The 19,028-nt window shown below is 38.9% G+C and overlaps 3 protein-coding genes across 10 annotated transcripts; 2 read left to right on the top strand and 1 right to left on the bottom strand.

Annotated features, from left to right (window-relative positions):
- Window positions 1-46: 46 nt before the first annotated feature.
- LOC135635260 (uncharacterized) lies at window positions 47-3,529 on the bottom strand. The gene is made up of 3 exons (XM_065146509.1): window positions 2,866-3,529; window positions 1,162-1,317; window positions 47-381 (listed from the first exon to the last, which is right to left on the bottom strand). The coding sequence occupies exons 1-3, from the start codon at window positions 3,145-3,147 to the stop codon at window positions 163-165; spliced, it is 657 nt and encodes a 218-aa protein (XP_065002581.1). The 5' UTR covers window positions 3,148-3,529; the 3' UTR covers window positions 47-162.
- Window positions 3,530-3,733: 204 nt separating this feature from the next.
- Window positions 3,734-11,958, top strand: LOC103981056 (uncharacterized). Of its 8 annotated transcripts, none has more exons than XM_065142008.1 (6): window positions 3,734-3,960; window positions 4,068-4,117; window positions 6,863-6,962; window positions 10,965-11,003; window positions 11,100-11,194; window positions 11,621-11,958. In XM_065142008.1, exons 1-3 carry the CDS (start codon window positions 3,742-3,744, stop codon window positions 6,948-6,950), a joined length of 357 nt encoding a protein of 118 aa, XP_064998080.1. In that variant the 5' UTR covers window positions 3,734-3,741; the 3' UTR covers window positions 6,951-6,962; window positions 10,965-11,003; window positions 11,100-11,194; window positions 11,621-11,958. The 8 variants fall into 8 exon arrangements, 6 of the variants coding, with proteins under 6 accessions (XP_064998080.1, XP_064998700.1, XP_064999338.1 ...); XM_065142628.1 differs by having other exon boundaries at window positions 10,925-11,003; XM_065143266.1 differs by lacking the exon at window positions 10,965-11,003.
- A 2,785-nt stretch (window positions 11,959-14,743) lies between these two features.
- Window positions 14,744-16,088, top strand: LOC135632346 (blue copper protein 1a-like). The gene is made up of 2 exons (XM_065141112.1): window positions 14,744-14,979; window positions 15,592-16,088. The coding sequence occupies exons 1-2, from the start codon at window positions 14,808-14,810 to the stop codon at window positions 15,918-15,920; spliced, it is 501 nt and encodes a 166-aa protein (XP_064997184.1). The 5' UTR covers window positions 14,744-14,807; the 3' UTR covers window positions 15,921-16,088.
- Window positions 16,089-19,028: the final 2,940 nt, after the last annotated feature.

Here is a 19,028-nt window from a genome sequence, read left to right as displayed (position 1 = left end):
CAGCAGTCATCCAAATTAACTCGAGATAATAAAAAGGCCCAGAGAAGAAACCACAACACCACACCGCACAAGCTTAAAGCTTAAACGATAGATCACTACAATTGCATCAGTTGCGCGTGCCCGACGAAGAGCTTACACTAAGCACAAACTCAACCTACTACATTACACTCTCATTTCAAGGTCCGGGGTGACGACCTTCCGCTTCAACTTGTTTCGTGCTTCTGCTTTTATTGCTGCTCTCTCCGATTTGCCATGGCCTTCGCCTTGTTTACTTGCTCTGAGTTCCTTCTCATGATCACCCTCCGGAGCTCTCAAACCCAGACTTAGGTCCAAATCAGTTCCACTACCCTCTTCTGAAGGAACCTGATCCTTGTATGGTACCTGGAAAAAGATACTGAAATTAGGACTTCACTTGCATCTCTTGAGACCCCCAAGCATCAATATCTGTGTCATACAAATCAACAAGCATTGTTTGATCCAACTATTCAGGTAATACAGAGCAGGATGGTATCAGAGCAAAAGGAATCCTATTCCAAAGTATAAATGGCGTGAGGTTGACCAGATATCTTAGCTGCTCGGGGCTCGCTAAGCCAGTAGACTGCATGATTGAAGACAAACAAAAGACAGATTAATAAACAGATCATTCAAAGTATATCAATCTCGCCACCTTCGATTCACAACTTTAGTTCAGTGGAACAACAAGTTTAGATGCTAACTTTCTGCTTTACACCAAGTATACTGGAATTACAGTTTTCATCCCAGGTCGCATTGAACAGGACAATGCAACTAACTAACTATTTCAATCCTTCTGACCTTCCCAACTTGAACTAATCTGATTGTTACAAACATGCCACCGAGGTAGAACCACCACCGAGCATGTATTTCATAAGTGGTAGTTGTGAGAGTCAAAGTGAACATTGAAAATATACAAAGCATATCAATCAAAGCAGCCTTTTAATATATGTATGAAATGGAAACAAGCACTAGGATCTACAAAGTGGCCACAAATAATTTGAAATATATTATGGAAGTAAGCACTAGGGTCCACATAGTGGCCACAAATAAATTGAAATACGTTATGGAAACTCATGGTAATGGTAGAAGTAGGCATATTCTTTAGAGAAAGATGCAGCCAGGAAGCATATAGAAATTAATTGTTACCTGAACTTCTTCGGCCGAGACATCTTTCATGTCAGGTATTTTGCCTGAAGGATTGATTTGGCCTATACGTGGGAATTTGTCGGTTTCATTAGGTTTTTTAGTTTCCTCATTGGACTTTGGTGAAGCCTCCTTCCTCTTCTCCTCAACGACAGAAATCTGCATTATTCATAAGTTACACTCGTCTACTAGAAAGCCTGACCAGAATCTACATCGGATTTACCTAACATGACTAATAAAAAATGATCAAGTTAGTATATAGAGATGCTTATAACACACACCTGTATTTATAATGAGCAAAGATAAATAAGAGAAGATAATATTCTGTCAATAACGAGAAAATGCTGACATATGGCGCTAAAGAAGGCTGCTGAATGGCACAAATGCATAGAGGAGAACAATTTTGATCCAAATATGAAGCTTTTATCTTCTGATTTGGTGATTTAGGTTACGATTTTGGTGAAAACTGAAACTTACTGAATCTCCCTGATGTAAGTACACATACATACATATATACATATATCTTGTTTTGAAGAAAAATACAACAATAATTTCAGCAGACAACTAATTTTTTGAACGGGGACGGTCTCAATTATCTTCATAGTGCTAGAGAATAACTAGAAACTGTCAGAACCCAAAAGTTCAAAAGGGATAAGGGCATAAGCTTTTCACAAGCCATGTCCATATGACCTTCTATCCAACTTAACCACAGAAAGCCAAAAGAATCTTAATACTAACTATCAAATATTATGCATGGCCAACTCTAAGGTTCTCTAAGGAATCGATCAGGATCTTATACATGGAAGTTGTCTATTTCTTAACAACACAACACAATACAACCCCAACCAAGAAGACAAACCATCTGATTTCACTGGAGATCCATTCAACACACTCACGGTATAATTATAATTGTGTGCTATGCGAAGCTTTTTGTATAGACTCGAGAAATATTTCTATAAGCCCACAACCGTTACCATACTACTCCAACATCTTCAAGTTAGCATCCTATACGTAACTCCGTCGCTGATAAAGTAAAGAAAAAGCAATCGTCATGACTATATCTTCCACACAACCAGGTTTTCATAGTCTTTGAAAAACTTAGCACAAGATGTGGACAAGGTGATTTCAATTAGCATTCCATCTGAACATGTGAGTTGGATGTCACCGACCCAGCCATCATGTTGTCAACAACCACTTACTCTTCTGTATCATCAGCAAAATTTCCACTCGCCGTCATCTCTCTCAAAAATTTAACCATCAGTGTACATTTCACAGAAACAAAGACGACAACATCTTCCTGCCTCCTTTCCGAGGAAGAGTCACGATAGAAAGCAGCTAAATTTTTTTTATTTTTGATTAAACCCATATCATGAACAAGAAAAAAAAAAAAAAGGACCAAAATTCGCGTTCCGTTAGCAAGATGTCGCCTTCTTCTTCTTCTTCTTCTTCTTCTTCTTCTTCTTCTTCTTCTTCCGAGGAGAGAGATTTTTTCATCATTCATACTGTTCTCGGGAGGAAACCCACCAAAATCATAAGAGGGGCAACTAAAATAGCACTCGTGTATCACGAGAGGGAGAGAGAAAGAGAAAGAGACCCTCCTTCCCAAATTCCACAAGAACCAAACCTCGCCCACCCGTGAGTCGCAGAAGACTTGTGCCGAAGAATTAAGCACCCAATCGAAAGGGAAGGATAGGAGACGAGGGTTACCGGGATGTAGCGGAACTTCCTACGGGGTGGCTCCTCGGGCGGGGGAGTGGCAGAGTCCTTGGAGGGGGTGGCGGTGGTTGCGCCGCCGTCAGCCGCGGAGGAGACGGGTGTCCACCTGTAGAGGAGGAGGTGGGGGTTGGCGCCGTTGTTGCGGCGACGGTGGTGGTCGGGACTGGAGAGCGGGACCCACTTCTTGTTCCACCGCCTCACGGGTCCGCTGAAGACCGCTGCTGGACCGTAGCGGGTCGACGACCGGCCCAGACGGGCCGCCACGCTCTCCATCTTTCAGACAAACCTCGAGCCGACTCTTCGTCTTCGGTTGCTTTTGAGAGCAGCAGCAGCGACTGTGGGAAAAGACCAGACAGAGAGAGAGAAGCAGCGGATAAGACTTAATACGAAGTAGGCATCTTCCCACCCCAAAAACCACTGTCCTCGCGTAATGACTTCGTCTCTCTTTCTCTTCGTGAAAAAGCAACAGATTACAACTTGGGCAACTACGATTGAAATTGAACTCCCTCTTCTTCTTCTTCTTCTTCTTAACCCACTAAAACCGACCTCTCCGATAAGATAAATTAACAGACGACGAAAGAAGAAAACATGTATCATAGATTATGTTAACCACACTACGAGAAACTGTATCCTCCGCTGGTGGGTCGAGTTATGCTTTCCTTTGGGCTCCCTCCAAATGCAACCATGGTTTATGAATCCAAATACAACCATGGTTTATGTACCCTCTCTCTCTCTCTCTCTCCATCAGATGGCCGACGGGTCTCGTCATCACCCGCTTCTTTTTCTCCACGTGTACGCATAGATTGAGTTTCATGAACCCAAGCAAGATCGCGCCTCTTCGACAGGATCGTTTGGGGCCCACCGCGCATGAGTAAGAGGGAGAGGGAGAACCCCTGCCGTGTCCGCGGCTGCAGTCGCGAGGAGGGCGGGGTCTGCGGCCACCGCGTCCTCTCCGCCTTCGAGCGGCCGACCCAACAGGATTTCCCTCCGCCTTTCCCACAGAGATCCTCAAGGATTTCCTCTACTTTGGACAACGCCCCCAGTGGGGAGATCCTCGAGGCCCTCGGCGTCACCCATGTCCTCGACGTGAGTTCCCCGCCTTATCCTCTTTGGATCTGATTCTTGCGCTTTCTTGGATGATCTGGGTTTGATCCTGATGTTTATTGGTTTCCATTGTTGCGGAGTGAATCCAGGGCTTGGTCGCTGGTTCTATTTGTGTAGCGAGTTCGCAACACTGGTATAGGTCTGTGGTAATTGACGGGATGTGCATGAAATCTTAGCTTTGAGCTACCCCGTTTGCCTTATTTCCAATATTTCTATTCCGAAGGCGTGAAACTTAGTGTAACAATTGGTGATCATTCATAGCATTAGTAGGGTATGGTATTATGTCATTTACAATTAAAGCGAAAATATCTTTCCTTCTGCCTCCAACCTGTATACACGTTTTTTGTCTGTCATATCTTGTTGTTAATGTACAATACTTATGCAACTTCTAGTATCACCTATTTGTTTTAGAAACTTGGTTCATTCAAAACAGTTGTATTAGGGCTGACCTTATGGTGGTAGAATGTGAATAGCTAAAAACTTCAAGGTCTACTGAAGAACAAAGAACTTATCAAGATCACATTTTCGAGACAAGAAACAATGCCTCTGATATTTCCCTTTCCGATCTTCAGTGAACCTACTGAAGCTGCCCTTTTTTTTATTAAGGTGTATAAGGAAGTAAGTGGAGCTGTTTAGAATATGTCTGACCTATTATGTTGATCGATTATGTGAGGATATTGGAAATATCAATGGAACCATAAGTGGTTTACCTTGCAGATCAATATATGGACCGAGGTATTTTCTTATGCAGGTATCATCGTTAATTAGTTGCTTAGATTATAGAGAAGTGGGCCACACTCTGGTCAAGGTCAATAAACCTTCCAAAGGTTGAAGAATCTATAATGATCACTGTAGATTTCTTCTGCAGATAACTCAAGAAAGTCATATATTTTTAGGATGAATAATTGGAGTTCTAATTGCTCAGAACACACTAATTCTAAGATTTATTTTGTTGATATAGTGCTTCTTACAGATTGAGAATCAATGAAATAGCACTTATTATGTTCTGGTGGGCATTTACTTTTTATTTATTATATATGTTGTAGTATTCATTTTAACTGAATCTTGAGTAATGTCTTTGGGTTGAGTGACTGGATTTTTTTTTTGTGTGAAGGGATTGTTGCAATGAAATGTTGCCTTTTCACTTATGTCCATCATGTACACTTGCATAAGCTATATTGTTTATTATCATATGATGATGTGCTTTGGTTTGGATGTGTCTTATGATGGTACCAAGGAACTGTAAGAAACTTCGTAGAGCAGAAACAGCATTATAAATAGCATGACCAAGACACACTGTTGCAGATTTCCATTATGGATATAAAATAGTTAGTGCTAGGAAACCATTTTGGGCCACTAATGTGAATTCAGATCTTGTGAATCCAAAGAGGTAAATTTGGTATGGCAAATATCCAAATGTCAAATGTTCATATAGAGTTTACACTTTCACTTGGTGTATAATAACAGAGCATTGCACAAGGTGATGATATGTGGTACCAAGATAATAAATTGTAATACAGTTATCCATAACCCAGATATTATCATAAAAAAAGTTGGAAATAATACCAAAGTCTATTATAACATGGAATGGAAGTAAATGATGATCTTAATCACGATATTCTTCAGCTAGAAGACTTTTTTGTTCTCCAGAGAGAAAGAGCATCCAGTGATTCTATGTTCTCTCAGTTCTCCGTGAAGTCTTAATGAAACAAGTGCGACATGGTTCCTGGGTTGGAAATTTGGGTCAAAAAAATTTCTGTGGACTGATTAGCACCAAATGACAAGTGAGAGATTGGTTTAACTTCAATAATCTTGTTGCAGACATTTTTAACCTATTCAATAATAAATTGGTTGGACTGAGATGCATCCAGTGTATTATCATTAAAAAAACAAATGGCTTAGAGTGTTTGCTTTGGTTAAATGTGTAGAGGTTGTTATGGTGGCTTAAACCTAGGAAGCACGTGTTGGCTCAAACGTAAGAAGCACGAACATTGGACACAGACATGACACGACGCAGACATGGCGACACGCCATTTTTTAAAAAATATTAGGACACAGACATGGCAAGGACATTCATATTTTTTAATATATATGTATAATATTTGATTAAGATGAGGTTTATAGTATATATACTTAAATTTTATAAACTCAGCAATGTGAACAAATAAATATCATCATAGAGGTTGAAACAATTAAGACCATCTAAATGTAAGTATCGAAAATAAAGATAGAATGCATCAAATAATATTTAACAATCTCCATATATAATTTATATATGTTTGCTTGCGACGATCTCTAGATTTCTTTCATTGTGATGTCAACGATTCATCTCAACACAGAATCCAAAGCGTGCGGGAGCGAAGCAGGAGTCCTGTGGTGTCTCACAAATAGAAATGAAAATAAATAAAAAAGGACATGTCGAAACACGTGTCCACCAAAAGCACATGTCCATGCTTCTTAGGCTTAAACTGCTACAATGGCTGTTATTTTCCCAAAGACACAAAAATAGTTGCTACAGCTACAGTATGACACCTGCTATTAAATATTTTCCAATGCTGCCACCATGGTGACCCCTTTTACACTAAGCAGAACTATTCATTCTTTATGACAATTTAGGTATCTATTTTTACATTTTTGGTTTTAATTCTTTTTTAAAGGCTTTGGTAGGTTTTCAATTTTACAGCATGGTTTTACCTTCGTTTGTTGAATATCAAGTTTGATCTTCTTGTAGATTGAAAGACATGGTAATTTTTGGACTATTGTTGATGTTGCCTAAGTGTTTTTCCACTTTTGCTCCCTAATGATGCTCATGAGCTTAAGTGAAATATCTTTCTTTTGAAATTTTATCTGATGTTATAATCCATTGTTAGATATGACCTTGCAGACTGTTCCTGCTTGCAAAAATGTATACAAGAATTCCTTTACTTATCACTGCTTCCAAGCTGACAAAATTCTACAATTTGATAATGTGATTCAGTTTTGAGGTATGATTATTCAAGATATAAAACTTTGATGTTCATGAATTACTTACAATTGTAACTTACAGTTGGCAACATGAAATTCTTTTTCCAAATAATGAGGTATATTGCCATCTCAGTTATCTAGCTACTTTCGTTCTATCATAATTTGCACTTTTCATTAACTTTGTGATCCTATCTTGGAATATATAATTACTTTTGTAATTGTGCTGATACTTAGAATAGAAGCTGTTTTCACTCTATCATAATTTGCACTTTTCAATACCTTTGTGATCTTATCTTAGAATATATAATCACTTAGGTAATTGTGTTGATACTTAGAATAGGAGCCACTTTCACTTTATCATAATTTCCTTTTTTTTAATAACTTTGTGATCTTATCTTAGAATATATATTCACTTTTTTAAATGTACTAATAGTTAGAATGGAAATTATTGTTAGCATCATGTGTGATGTTATATATGTATGCTTTAAATTTTCCTTTACTGGCTTATTTTACTAGTGACTATTCCTATGTCCTCTAATCTGATGTAATGTGCCATTTGTGGTGGTTGCTTACAAGAAGGAAAAAAAATTGGTAAACTAACAAAATTTACTTGTAAGGACTCCAAGAATTAGAAAGGCTTAGCACAAAGTGTCATGCCTCCAAAGTGGGGGATGTGATGGTCCACCGAATGACCATGTGCTAAACAAGTTCAAGTCCTATCCTTTTTCTTTAAAATCAGTCCCTCATAGTCACTCAAGTGGAGACTTTGTTGCTTACTATATTTAAAATTTGAACATAGGAAACGAATAAAAGATTATTACATCGAGAAGTATCATCTAATTATTTCATAATTCTGAATCAAAATTTTTCTAACAACAATGTTTTCGACAGACTTTCTAATCTTTATGACATACGTAGAACATCAAGATGTGGAACATTAAGATGCATATTCAACCTTAGATCACCTAAACACATTTTGAAAAATTACTTGTGGAGATCGTGGAGAGGTTGAATATTTAAAAAAAAAAAACCCAATAAGTGGACAAGGCTCCTCCATAGGACGGGTAAGCAAGGCTTTAAATATTTTAAAGATAATTTATAATATTTCAATAAAAAAAATATGCATTAAGCTTTAAACATATTAACATAATTTACAATGTATCAATAAGAATAATACATGCATTTTGTACAAGAATAAATCAATATGCATAAGATTAAGAATAAGACCAAGAATGTGCTTGTATTCAAATATCAAACCATCTTTCCCCTTTTTTTTTTTTTAATCTTGTACTTATATCATATATCATATATACTCATCTTCCTCTTTTCGGAAAATATAATTACTAGATACTCGAGTACATACTAAGCTTGAGAGAATCAACTCCATTATGGACGACATCCTTCGTCGACTTATGTCATCCCACGTATCAAGTGTTTACACCAAAGAGTACATTTTTCAGGAGGATGTTATTTTTGAAAATCATAGGATAAAATATTTTCTCTTTAATTATCCTATAAGACTATTGCCAGAGATCATTCATACTACCTTATCACCTGTCTTAGTGGAATTAAACATCTCTTCACAGTCCAAAAGGTTACCATGCTTGGAATCTGCAATGATTTATAAGTCTTTGTAGTCAGATAATTGAGAACTAACTTGAAATTATACATATATATAATATTTATTTATATTTAATGTCAATTACTTTAGAAATGCTAAATTCATATTAAAAAAAATATCCATGAGACAATTTAAATGACTAACATGTTATGGCACAAACAATACAATAAGGGATATTCATGTCGGGTACTTACCCATTTTTTAAAAAGGTAAATAAACTATGATATATCATGATATTCAATCAACAAATATAAAATATATGCTCATCTAATTTTGATATTCAAATTAACATTTAAAATTTTATTAAATGATAAAAATATTTTTTTAAAACATCTAGTTAGGTTGACAAACCACTTACTCGGATTTTTGTTTAACTAGACAAAAATAATGAAAATAAATTATATTTTTTATTCTTTATTGTCACTTCAAGTTGGTAGCATCATATGTAAGAACAATGAAACCTCAACCAACAGGAGCCTTCATGCTTTTGACCACCGAACTTGTTAGTGAGAGAGAGAGTTGTAATACCTAGTTTCCTCTAATGGTTGTTTAATACAGATTATGTTAAAGCAAAGTGTACAATGTTCCAAAACTTCTTCAATCCGATGATAGGTGCTCCAAGCATGCATCAGTAACATGCATCTCATGAATACTTCTTAGCAAAGACTTGGTATGCAAATAAGTTCAATAGCATCTTTCCAAGGACGCAAGGCATGATCCAGAAATAAAAGCTATGAGGAAGAATATACAAGTGGAGGCTAACCATCGAAATTGGTCCCATCCATTGGATGTGGTCACACAAGTGCATGAGTAACAATCCAAAACGTTTAATGTTGTTCCAATCATGGTCTAATGATTGAACATGGGCATAGATCAAAGGTAGGTGTGGCAACAATAACCATGGCTGTGTGGACAACGACATGGCCACGACCCAGAGCAACCCATCCTAGGAGAGAAGTCGAACTACCTCATCGAATCATTAAGGTCAACAGTCCTAGATCCGACGTCATTGTAGAGCATGACCATTAGGTTAACAATGATGTAGGTAGAGAAGCTCTTAATGTTGGAAAAGTTGACAAAGGACCAATGAGTTTTCGCCCAACGACCATAGCCACAAAACCATTATCATACCAAGTTATACCATGTCCTCCTCACCATGCCTAAATACTAGGTCAACGTCCAACGACGTCGTGACGAGTCCTTTGACTCCATCTATGTTGTTTTTTTACTCGAGCCTCCTCACCATGCCTAAACACTGGGTCAGTTCTGAGACCGAATGTCACAACCCAAGCTTGATGGGCTAGTTCCATCAACTTCATTTGACCTAAATCACTAGTCAAAATGCTTACGCTGAAGTTGATAGTAGTATACCGATCAAACCCTTATAAGTCAATTTTAATCTTGTCCTTCTCTGATGTGGGACTAATCGGGAGTGTTACAAATCCGGTTGTGGATTTTAAGGTTCTAAGGATGCCGATAGAGTAGGATTTTGTGAAAAGAGAAGCTAGAATTCTTTGGTTGAAGCAACGAAGCAAGAAAAGGGAGCAGAGCAACGGAGGATATAGAAGAGAAAGCCTCGTATCTATGGTTTCCTACTCTTATCCGACATTAGTTCTTCCCTTGTAAAATAAATTCCTTATTCTCCAAGAAAATACACATCAATCTAGGAATGATAACAAGTCTATAATAATAGTAATAAAATTATCATCATTAATATTCCTTGGTAAGTAAAACTTAAGTCTAGTCAAATTAGATCAAAATGACTAGGCATCACACAAGTTTAAATTTTGAGGTTTTTGTGAGACTAACAATTGGACATGGTAAGTGTAACATTCGGATTTAGTCTGACGTTAGAAATGAGATGATGGTTATTATGATATATAGGCTAGATGGACCCACCATCATTTTATCGGAGGACTAAAGCATTTTGGGTTTCATGGTTTTGCACTTTTCAATTAATTAATTCAGTTTTTCCATTGGGTCAAATTGAGTCAATTGGAGCAAAGGTACCTATGCGGACAAACATAATTAGGATTTTTTTAATAAGCCGAGTATCCTAGAATTTGTTTTTTAGATGAATATGCTAAATGCAAATATAGAAGTATTCTTAGGATTTAAAGTGCAGGATAAATCTGGTAGTATCTGGTTTTGATGACTTACCTTCCATCTGCATTTAATTGTTTTCATGGTTGTTGCAGTCTTTTGCTTATAGCATGATATGCTCTATCCAGACCTGCTGCAAAAGCTAGTCGCTATGTTGATTGATCCTTGGTTTCATCATTTTCTCTTCTTCATGTAGTTTTTTGTTTCTTTTCATACCATTTATCATTTGGTATGCAAAATGTTTTTCCTCTCATGTAGTTCGTGTTCTTTTCCACAACATTTATCATCTGTTATGCAGAACAATGCAACAAGGAGGAGGCACGTGTTCTTGTCCACTGTATGTTGGAAAAAAAAATTGTTGATTTACTTAACTTGTGTGTTTGTATATGAATATCATATGCGCATCATCTGTATCATTGTTATCTTGTGGCAGGTCACCTGCAATTGTAATAGCCTATCTGATGAAATGCAAAGGATGGCCACTCGCATGAAGTTTTCAATGGATTAAAATCGGTGGCCTATCCCCAGGTGATTTTAGTTTGCATAAGTTCATTTTTGTTTCATTATATTTTTCCTTTTTTGGTGTACTTTTGGCTTCGGATAGAGAAACGAATGACAAATTTTTGAAGGTAATGGGACTTTTACTCTTTCTTTCTTTTATGGAGGATCCACAAGCAGTTTAGAGCTGTATAATAATTGGTTGATGCCAAGCTATTCCTTTTTGAAGCTGTCCATCAGACGAAAGATTTTTGGATCGCAGTGAAAGCCACTACCACACAACCTGTACTTGTTCTTGAATCACTTTGCGTCTTCTGGCTTTGAATTCTCCCAAGCAGTCGATCCATCTCCATTATTAATGTTCAATCAGCCAACTGCATCATCCATCTTCGAACGATCAGTTACAAACACCTGCCTACATGACACTTTTTTTGTTTCTTTTTTTGGTGGGAGCAGGAAGAAACTTGGAGTGGATAGGAGATGGAAAACAATGCTTCTGTAGTCGTCCCTCCTACTGACAGCTCCTGAAGAATTAATGAAAAGCATCTGGATCTGGAGATCCCATCCTATTTGCATCTAAAAGACGGGTTCTCAGGTCTGTGATCAAAAAGTGTTGGAGGAGAGATGATCTCTTTTTTTTCTTTTTTCTTGTATTTTTCCTTCTTTCCAGGCTACTGTAACGCTTTAAGAACCAGTGAGTTCGTGGTTCGCAAGATGACCAAACCAGTTTTCCTCCTCCTAATGCTTCTTCTTTCGGTGTGCTAATATGATTCTCAACATGCTTGTGTGTTCCATTGGAAAAGATTGTCACTCCTTGCCAAAGCACCCGTGTAACCATCGAATAAATTCAATTCGAAATAGATCGAATTTTTTACATGATTAAATTATTTAAATCTTTTTTGGGTTGCTTATAAATTTAGATGGGAGATTAGTTTTAAAAAGAATTGATTTCTAACTTAAGTCAAGAAAATAGAAAGTATATTAAATTATCTCAAAAATCTTTGTGATTATTTTATTTTTTTAAAAATTATTGATAAAAGCGTCAACACAAATCGAAAGATTGAAGTTAATATTTAATATTTAGAATTTTAAATATTAACATTCTCTATACAAAGAGTTAAGAGTGGGAGCACCAACTTCATGCCACTCTTGAAGAAGATATGATGAAAAAAAGAGTTTAATTTAGTTAAAGAGTCGAAGATATCAAATAATTTTCGGAGTGAAAGAATTTTTTGGGCTTATCAAATAAGCTTTTCAAATCGAAGATATACCGCTCCAAAGCTTATCTTTTCTCTTGGATATTACCAAGATTGGGTGATCCATTATTAATGTCAAATAAATGCTCAAAGAATTAGAGTTGACAAAAGCCATGTAACATAGGATGGCGTTGACCACATTGAAAAGGTACAAGTTGATTGATGAAAGTTTAAAAGCAAAATGCTTTCTGAGTCATAGGAGATGCAAAATCAATAATTGATCAGTAGAGGTAAGGCATTATAACAACCTTGAATCTACGAGGGACTCGATCGCCCAAGAACTTAATCCAGAAAGTATCGGATTGAAGGCCATGAACATAAGAGGATGAGGCATGGTATTGAAGTAGTGAGTCTTCTTAGCACTAATCAAACTCATACTTTAAAGAAGAGAGCATAATTATAGTTGCAAATAGGTTATGGATGATCCTAAAAGTTAAGTAGCTAGCTCAAGAAGTACAACTCAAGGAATTTTGGTGAAGCTAATCAAAATAACACAATTCTTCTCACCAATATAGTTGAGCTTGCTTCAATTGGAAGTCCCTTCAGAGTGGTCAGAAATCAACAACGGTCAAACTCCTCATCTTTAGGTAGTATTATCCTCTCATCAAATTATCTCATATTCCAAGGATAGCGTGGAGATGGTGAAGGATTCAAAGATGCAATGGGCAAACTTGACGGGGGAAGGCCATTGACCCTTCAAGTTTTGTAATATGGTTTGTTATTAGTGTTTTTGTTTTATATTTTTATCATATGAAACTAAAAAATATTTTTAATTGTACGATACCATATGAAGGAAAAATTAATCAAAACAACTATATGCCACATGATGATTTATGATATAATGGTCTTACATCGTAAAACGTCAACCGTCTCACTGTATTTGAACCCTTGAGTGGCATTCGGGCGGATGGGATCTTGTTTATATATCCAAGGGTGATGCAACATCTTTAGTGTGTTTGTTTTTTGTTTGATGAAAGCACTACATGAACATTAGCCCTGTATTACTTGCTCTGTAGGTCTTTTATCGATTGCATAAAGTAAACATATATATTGATCCTTTCATATAGGTATCGCTCGGGTAATATATATCTTTGACAATCTCAATTAACGATGTGATAAAGTGGTATCAGATACATGCGAGAGGCAGGTTATAATATTTATTTTAAATATTAGTATTATTTCATAATTATAATATTTAGAAAATTTCTAAATATTTAATTTAGAAATAGATGAGTTACTATTTTTTTTAGATTTTAAAAATGATATACAAACATAAATTAAATTTTTAAAATTTTGTTTTAAGATTAAGATTAGTTTTTTTTATTTTATGTAGACATTCAAATGTTTTATGAAATTATATTCAAATTTTCATTATTTATATATTTTAAAATTCAGAATTATGAACTTGTTGGGTTTTTAATTCATGAAAAAATATTTTGAATTTTTAATTTGATAAATCTATTTGATTGATCGATTGATTCTAACTTTCTGATAATTTTTGCATGTCTAAAGTGTAGCTTTTCAAGTTAAGTTTATGTTAAAAAGTGGGCATTTCATTGAAATTGGAATGAGAGGTTCAGCTGCTCGGATTCGGTCTGACTCGTGTCCAACCGGAGTTCGGACCGTGTTAACCCAACCCGGTTCAAGCGAAGACCCTGGCTGGTTTCGGCGCGGGCTGGGCCTGTAGTCCGAGCAACCTAGGGTCTGGCTTAGCCTCGGCAACAGCGCCGCTCAGCGGGCCGGCCCATTGAAGCCTCGTCTTCGATCGGCGCGGATCTAGCAGCCGGCTCGATCCGCTAGATCCGCGCCGACGTATGACTTTGGCACCGACGTATGATTTTGTACACAACACAAGTTGGATTTTGTTGTGTGTTTTGAGAGGATATTTAGTATATATCACTTTTGTATCGTGAAAAGAAACATAAAAACAACACATGCCAGTTTAAGAAATTTATATGGGGAAGGACTAATCTAATATTTCTTTGCTGTTTGCTAAAATGAATGGGGGCGTGTCTCTGTCTGTCATGTGTCCACGAATAAAATAACAAATGAATGGGCGTCGAGTCGTGCATTTTGTTGTTTGGGTGCCAAAAATTAATATTACAAACAACCGTGGCTGTGTGAAAATTTAGATGCTATCGGTAATTGGTATACGCGAGAGAGAGACCCTGTCGGATTCGGTTCGGACGACGAGTGAAAACCACCATTCGTCCCGCCACCTACCTGAGTGACAGACGGTTGGTTGAGAAGGGTGGATGAAGGAAACGGAATAAACATTTCCTTTGTTATTTCGCGTCTACCTCCTTCATATACCTGCCCCTCCCTCCGCCGCACTTCCACTCCCACGTCTCCACCATCTGCTTCCTTCCCCTTCTCTTCTTCCCGACATGGCTGCTTCTTTCGGCGGCTCCTTTGCTGCTGCTGCTGCTGTTGTCGCTATGCTATTGACATCAGCACAAGCGGTGCAACATATAGTGGGCGATGATCATGGGTGGGATGTCTCTTCTGATCTGGCTGCTTGGACCATCGACAGGGTCTTTAGAGTCGGAGACAACATCTGTAAGATCAGATCCTCTCTCTCTCTCTCTCTCTCTCTCTCTCTCTCCCCTTCTTTTGTAAGATAGATAGATTTTAAGAAATACATCGTGCGTGCTTGCATGAGTGGCCGCCGAGGAAGACATGCTATCAGCAAACCTGCTGGTTTGTGATCTACAATAGTTCTCTAAACATCTAGCAAACGTCGAAGCATATACAGCTAGCAACCTCAACAAGTCCAGAAACTACAGATCATCACGATGATAGTGATGAAGTCCATCCATGAAACTATGAAGAACGCGTGTCAGGTGTCGGATCTTGATAATATTACCTAGGAATAACCATCATCCGTCGAGTCAAACCTTTAAACCATCCACGCGTGCCTTCTCTCATGCTAAACTTGCATAGTTCCTGAAAACTTTACACCAATCTTCGTGTTTGATCTGAACCGGTATTCCGCAAATGCATTACGATTCCGTCAAATCAAGTTTGTTTTAATGCCGGTTATGCTCGTGCTGCCAATTCCTTGAAATCAAACATGGTGAAGCCGTCCGTGATCTATGACTAGTACATAATCTGACACCCCGGGAATACGCATCTCTAGCAAAAACTATATGTTGATTGCGGTGCTGGCAGGGTTTGCATACTCCGCGGCCGAAGAAAGCCTCATGGAGCTACAGAGCAAGGAAGAGTACGAGTCGTGTGACCTGAGCAACCCAATTAGGATGCACGTGAATGGCCTTGACAGAGTGAGTCTCGATGGAGAAGGCACACGTTACTTCAGTAGCGGTAAGCTGGAGAACTGCAGGAAGGGACTCAAATTGCATGTGAACGTGATGCCCGGGGAAGTGATGTCAGATGGCGTCGCGGCTTCAGCACCTGAATCCTCCGCCTCCATCCATCTCAAAGCAACTTATCTGCTGTGGATTGCTCTGGCCATCAATTTAGCCCGCGTATGGCCTTGAGTCCATCTTCCATGTTTCAACATACGCTGGTGTACTTGTTTGAGATCTATGGTGTTGCTTGTGGTGCATTTCAGCATTCTCTTACCTGAACTATCCAACTTTCATCGTCCGTCAGTTTGTCGATTTGGCTTAATTTGTTCTTATTATAAAAAAAAGGATATTCTCTGATGCTCGGTGGGGTTATTCCTACTACACACGTACGTCTAATTTAAGCTCCAATGTTTGATCTCTGGTCTTTTAACGACAATTTCTAGGTCTTTCGCAGCTTAAAATATTAACGCATCATATTGTAGCTGACATTTGTCGCGGTGCAGTATTAATTAGGCGGACAAATGGCAATTAAAGTTGTGCCATGCCAGCTCTTCACTCAATCGACCGCGTTTCACGGTGGTCTCTGTTAACCCACCTTTGCTTGGGTTTCAGAAAGTCGTTGTTGGTCTTCGGTGAAACTTCAAAAAAACTGCATGCCATGGATCTAGCAATGGAGCTGCTTATCCAGCAAGAAACCTATTCACGATGCATTTATCAGTGGTCCGATGGATGGATCACATATCTGTTCCTTCCATCTCATACATGCTCTCGATGATCCGTTCCTGCTTCCACCTTTTCTCTTCTCTTGCTGCTCTCTCGTGCTCCCTCCCTCTTGCTTATCTAGGAGGACCAAACAGCGATGGATTTTCATAATGATATAAACGTGTGTGGATGGATACCGTTGACAGACGCACACTATTGGAAGACAATCAGTGTCAGTGTCTACTTACAAAACTACGGCAGCAGAAGATTAATCTTGTGAGTCAGTCAGTTCGGCAGTCTCATGAACGCATAGATTCAGGTTCCATATTTTAGAAAACATATCGATGATGCATGCCTAGCTAGCATCATCGCTTTCGCTTTCCTTGGCGTGCATCCGTGTCGCTGATGAAAGACCTTGCTGCCGCTTCAGAAAGAAACCAATGCTCACCTTGCTAGGCTGGGAATTGCAGTGGTAATCTGGCATCGTTTTCCTTCTCATCGTTTTCAACTTCCTTGTACCATCTGGTGGACAACCGATTCTGGGAGTCTGACAAGGCACGGAAGAGGCATAGACGTTCACCCCATACATCATTAGAGCCACGGATTTCCTTTTCCCCGACTGCCAAGTCAAATCTCTTGTCGACCGTGTTGGTGGTGGAAATCTGATCGAACGGCTCCATAATACGACGATCATCATGGACCGATATCTGCTCTTGCTTCCGTGTCGCCATCCATCTCTCTAGCCAGCTCCACCCCGCGCCCAGGTCAGTGGGGTGCGTTTGCGCCCATCATTTTCTCGTCACGCGAGTTCTCAGCTGGGTTCACATCCATCACTCTCAGCTGTCGTCAGCCAGCATTAATTCATCACCGTATGCATCGAGCTGTTGAATCTACGCGAGATTTACCTGCTGTGACAGAGCGTATGCAAGCGCTCTTTGGCTTCTGGTCGTCGCTTCCATTTTGTTCCGGATTCTCAGGTTTGAGATGCTGCAGCTAAGAGTGCTGTCGTCCCACTCTTCCTGCAAGGGAGACACAGCTTATGAAGCTGACATCATTTCTAAGATAGATAAATATGCAAGAAACATTCTTGCAAGTGAATCTGAACTCAAACAGCATAATCTCAAAGGAGCGAGGTTAGAAGCAACGTCTTCCTGTGAAATCCAGTGTTCTACATCCCATCCCAGGTTAGAGCAGCATTCGTGTTGCAGAATTAATGAATGGCAGTTTTCGTTTTCCTTTCTTTCTGTGGTGACATCACTTTCATAAACTATATATACGATCGATCGCGAGGAGGATGCGTCTTTATAAGAATACGAGTTTCTTCAAAGCAAGTCCACATTTATTTATAAGAATACGATTAGCAGAACGTCATCATGACTCTCATCCATGGGAAATAATTGGATGTAGAAATAACCAGAAATCCTCCGAAAGCTGATTGGATAACGATTGTTGCTTCCTCTCGACGAGAAGACTGTGTGGGCAGTAGGCTCTCGATCCATTTGGTACATATCTCTTCATTCTCTTCTACTTTGATTTCTCCATGGATTACAGCACCGTCTCCTGAAGGTTCAGCTTCGGGCTGCATCATCGTCGCTTCAGTGTCTCTCTCTGCAAGAGGCTATGTCCCTCTCTGCCAGAACCCAACTGAATTCTTCTCCGCAAAGGTAGAGTCCGATCGAACTCCATCTGCTCCTATCTACCGGGAAGCGCCTCTCCTGTCGAGACCCAGAGCCATAACTAACGAATCGATAGCCGGTTTTTTGCATGGTTTCTGCACCATCTTATCCTACTCCAAAACAAATCAACAAGTCCAACTTGTAACGTAAGAAGAAGAATATTTATTTATAAGCAACTCTCTGGTAACGGAGAAGTGTAGACAACACAGGACAATGTGGTAAACTTGGAAGTCGAGGAATTAGAAATATGGAGCAGCATTTAATGAAATCTATTGCAAAAATAAAAGAACGCAGACCGACAACACCACTCTAACTAATACTAAAACATACACAAAACTGAGGAGAAGATGGAGATCAAATACATGCTTGGTGCTGCACCAATCAGCAGTTTCCGAGATATTAATTCTCCAGAGGTAGCGAATTGGTCCCAGATAGAGCAGTCCCTCACGTCAAAGAAACATATTAACCACAAGCATCAACCAATCATAAGACAAACAGGATGCCATAGCAAAGCGGCAAAAGTGTATCCGAGATATGAAGGGGTTTTTACATGACATTTTGAAAAGCCCGAACAAGATCGAGTTCTGGAGAAGACTCTCCTGACAAGACCACCAGCCAGACCCATTCCACGAGATTTTCCAAGCAGAGTGCTCCCTGTTCTGATCGGCCGATAAATTTTCGCCAACTGCTAATAGTCAAGAGGAGAGGCTCGAGATTTGGAGGACTCCTCACTCCGATGTACTCGAGTCTCGACGACCTCTCCCTGATAAGACAACTGGTACATTGATTCAGAGTGACTTGCGTTGTCCAAAAAGGACATGGTTTGATTGTGTTGATGATGCAGGTGGAGGAGTGGGAGGGAAACCCCATGTGTTAGGTTCAAGGTGGCAGAGCTTTAGAGCTGGACCTGAGCACTGCC

The sequence above is a fragment of the Musa acuminata genome, chromosome BXJ1-1, assembly GCF_036884655.1.
Source record: "Musa acuminata AAA Group cultivar baxijiao chromosome BXJ1-1, Cavendish_Baxijiao_AAA, whole genome shotgun sequence".
NCBI lineage: Eukaryota > Viridiplantae > Streptophyta > Magnoliopsida > Zingiberales > Musaceae > Musa > Musa acuminata.
The sequence above is the reverse complement of the archived record's forward strand: the minus strand, read 5'-3'. Positions and strand labels throughout refer to the sequence as shown.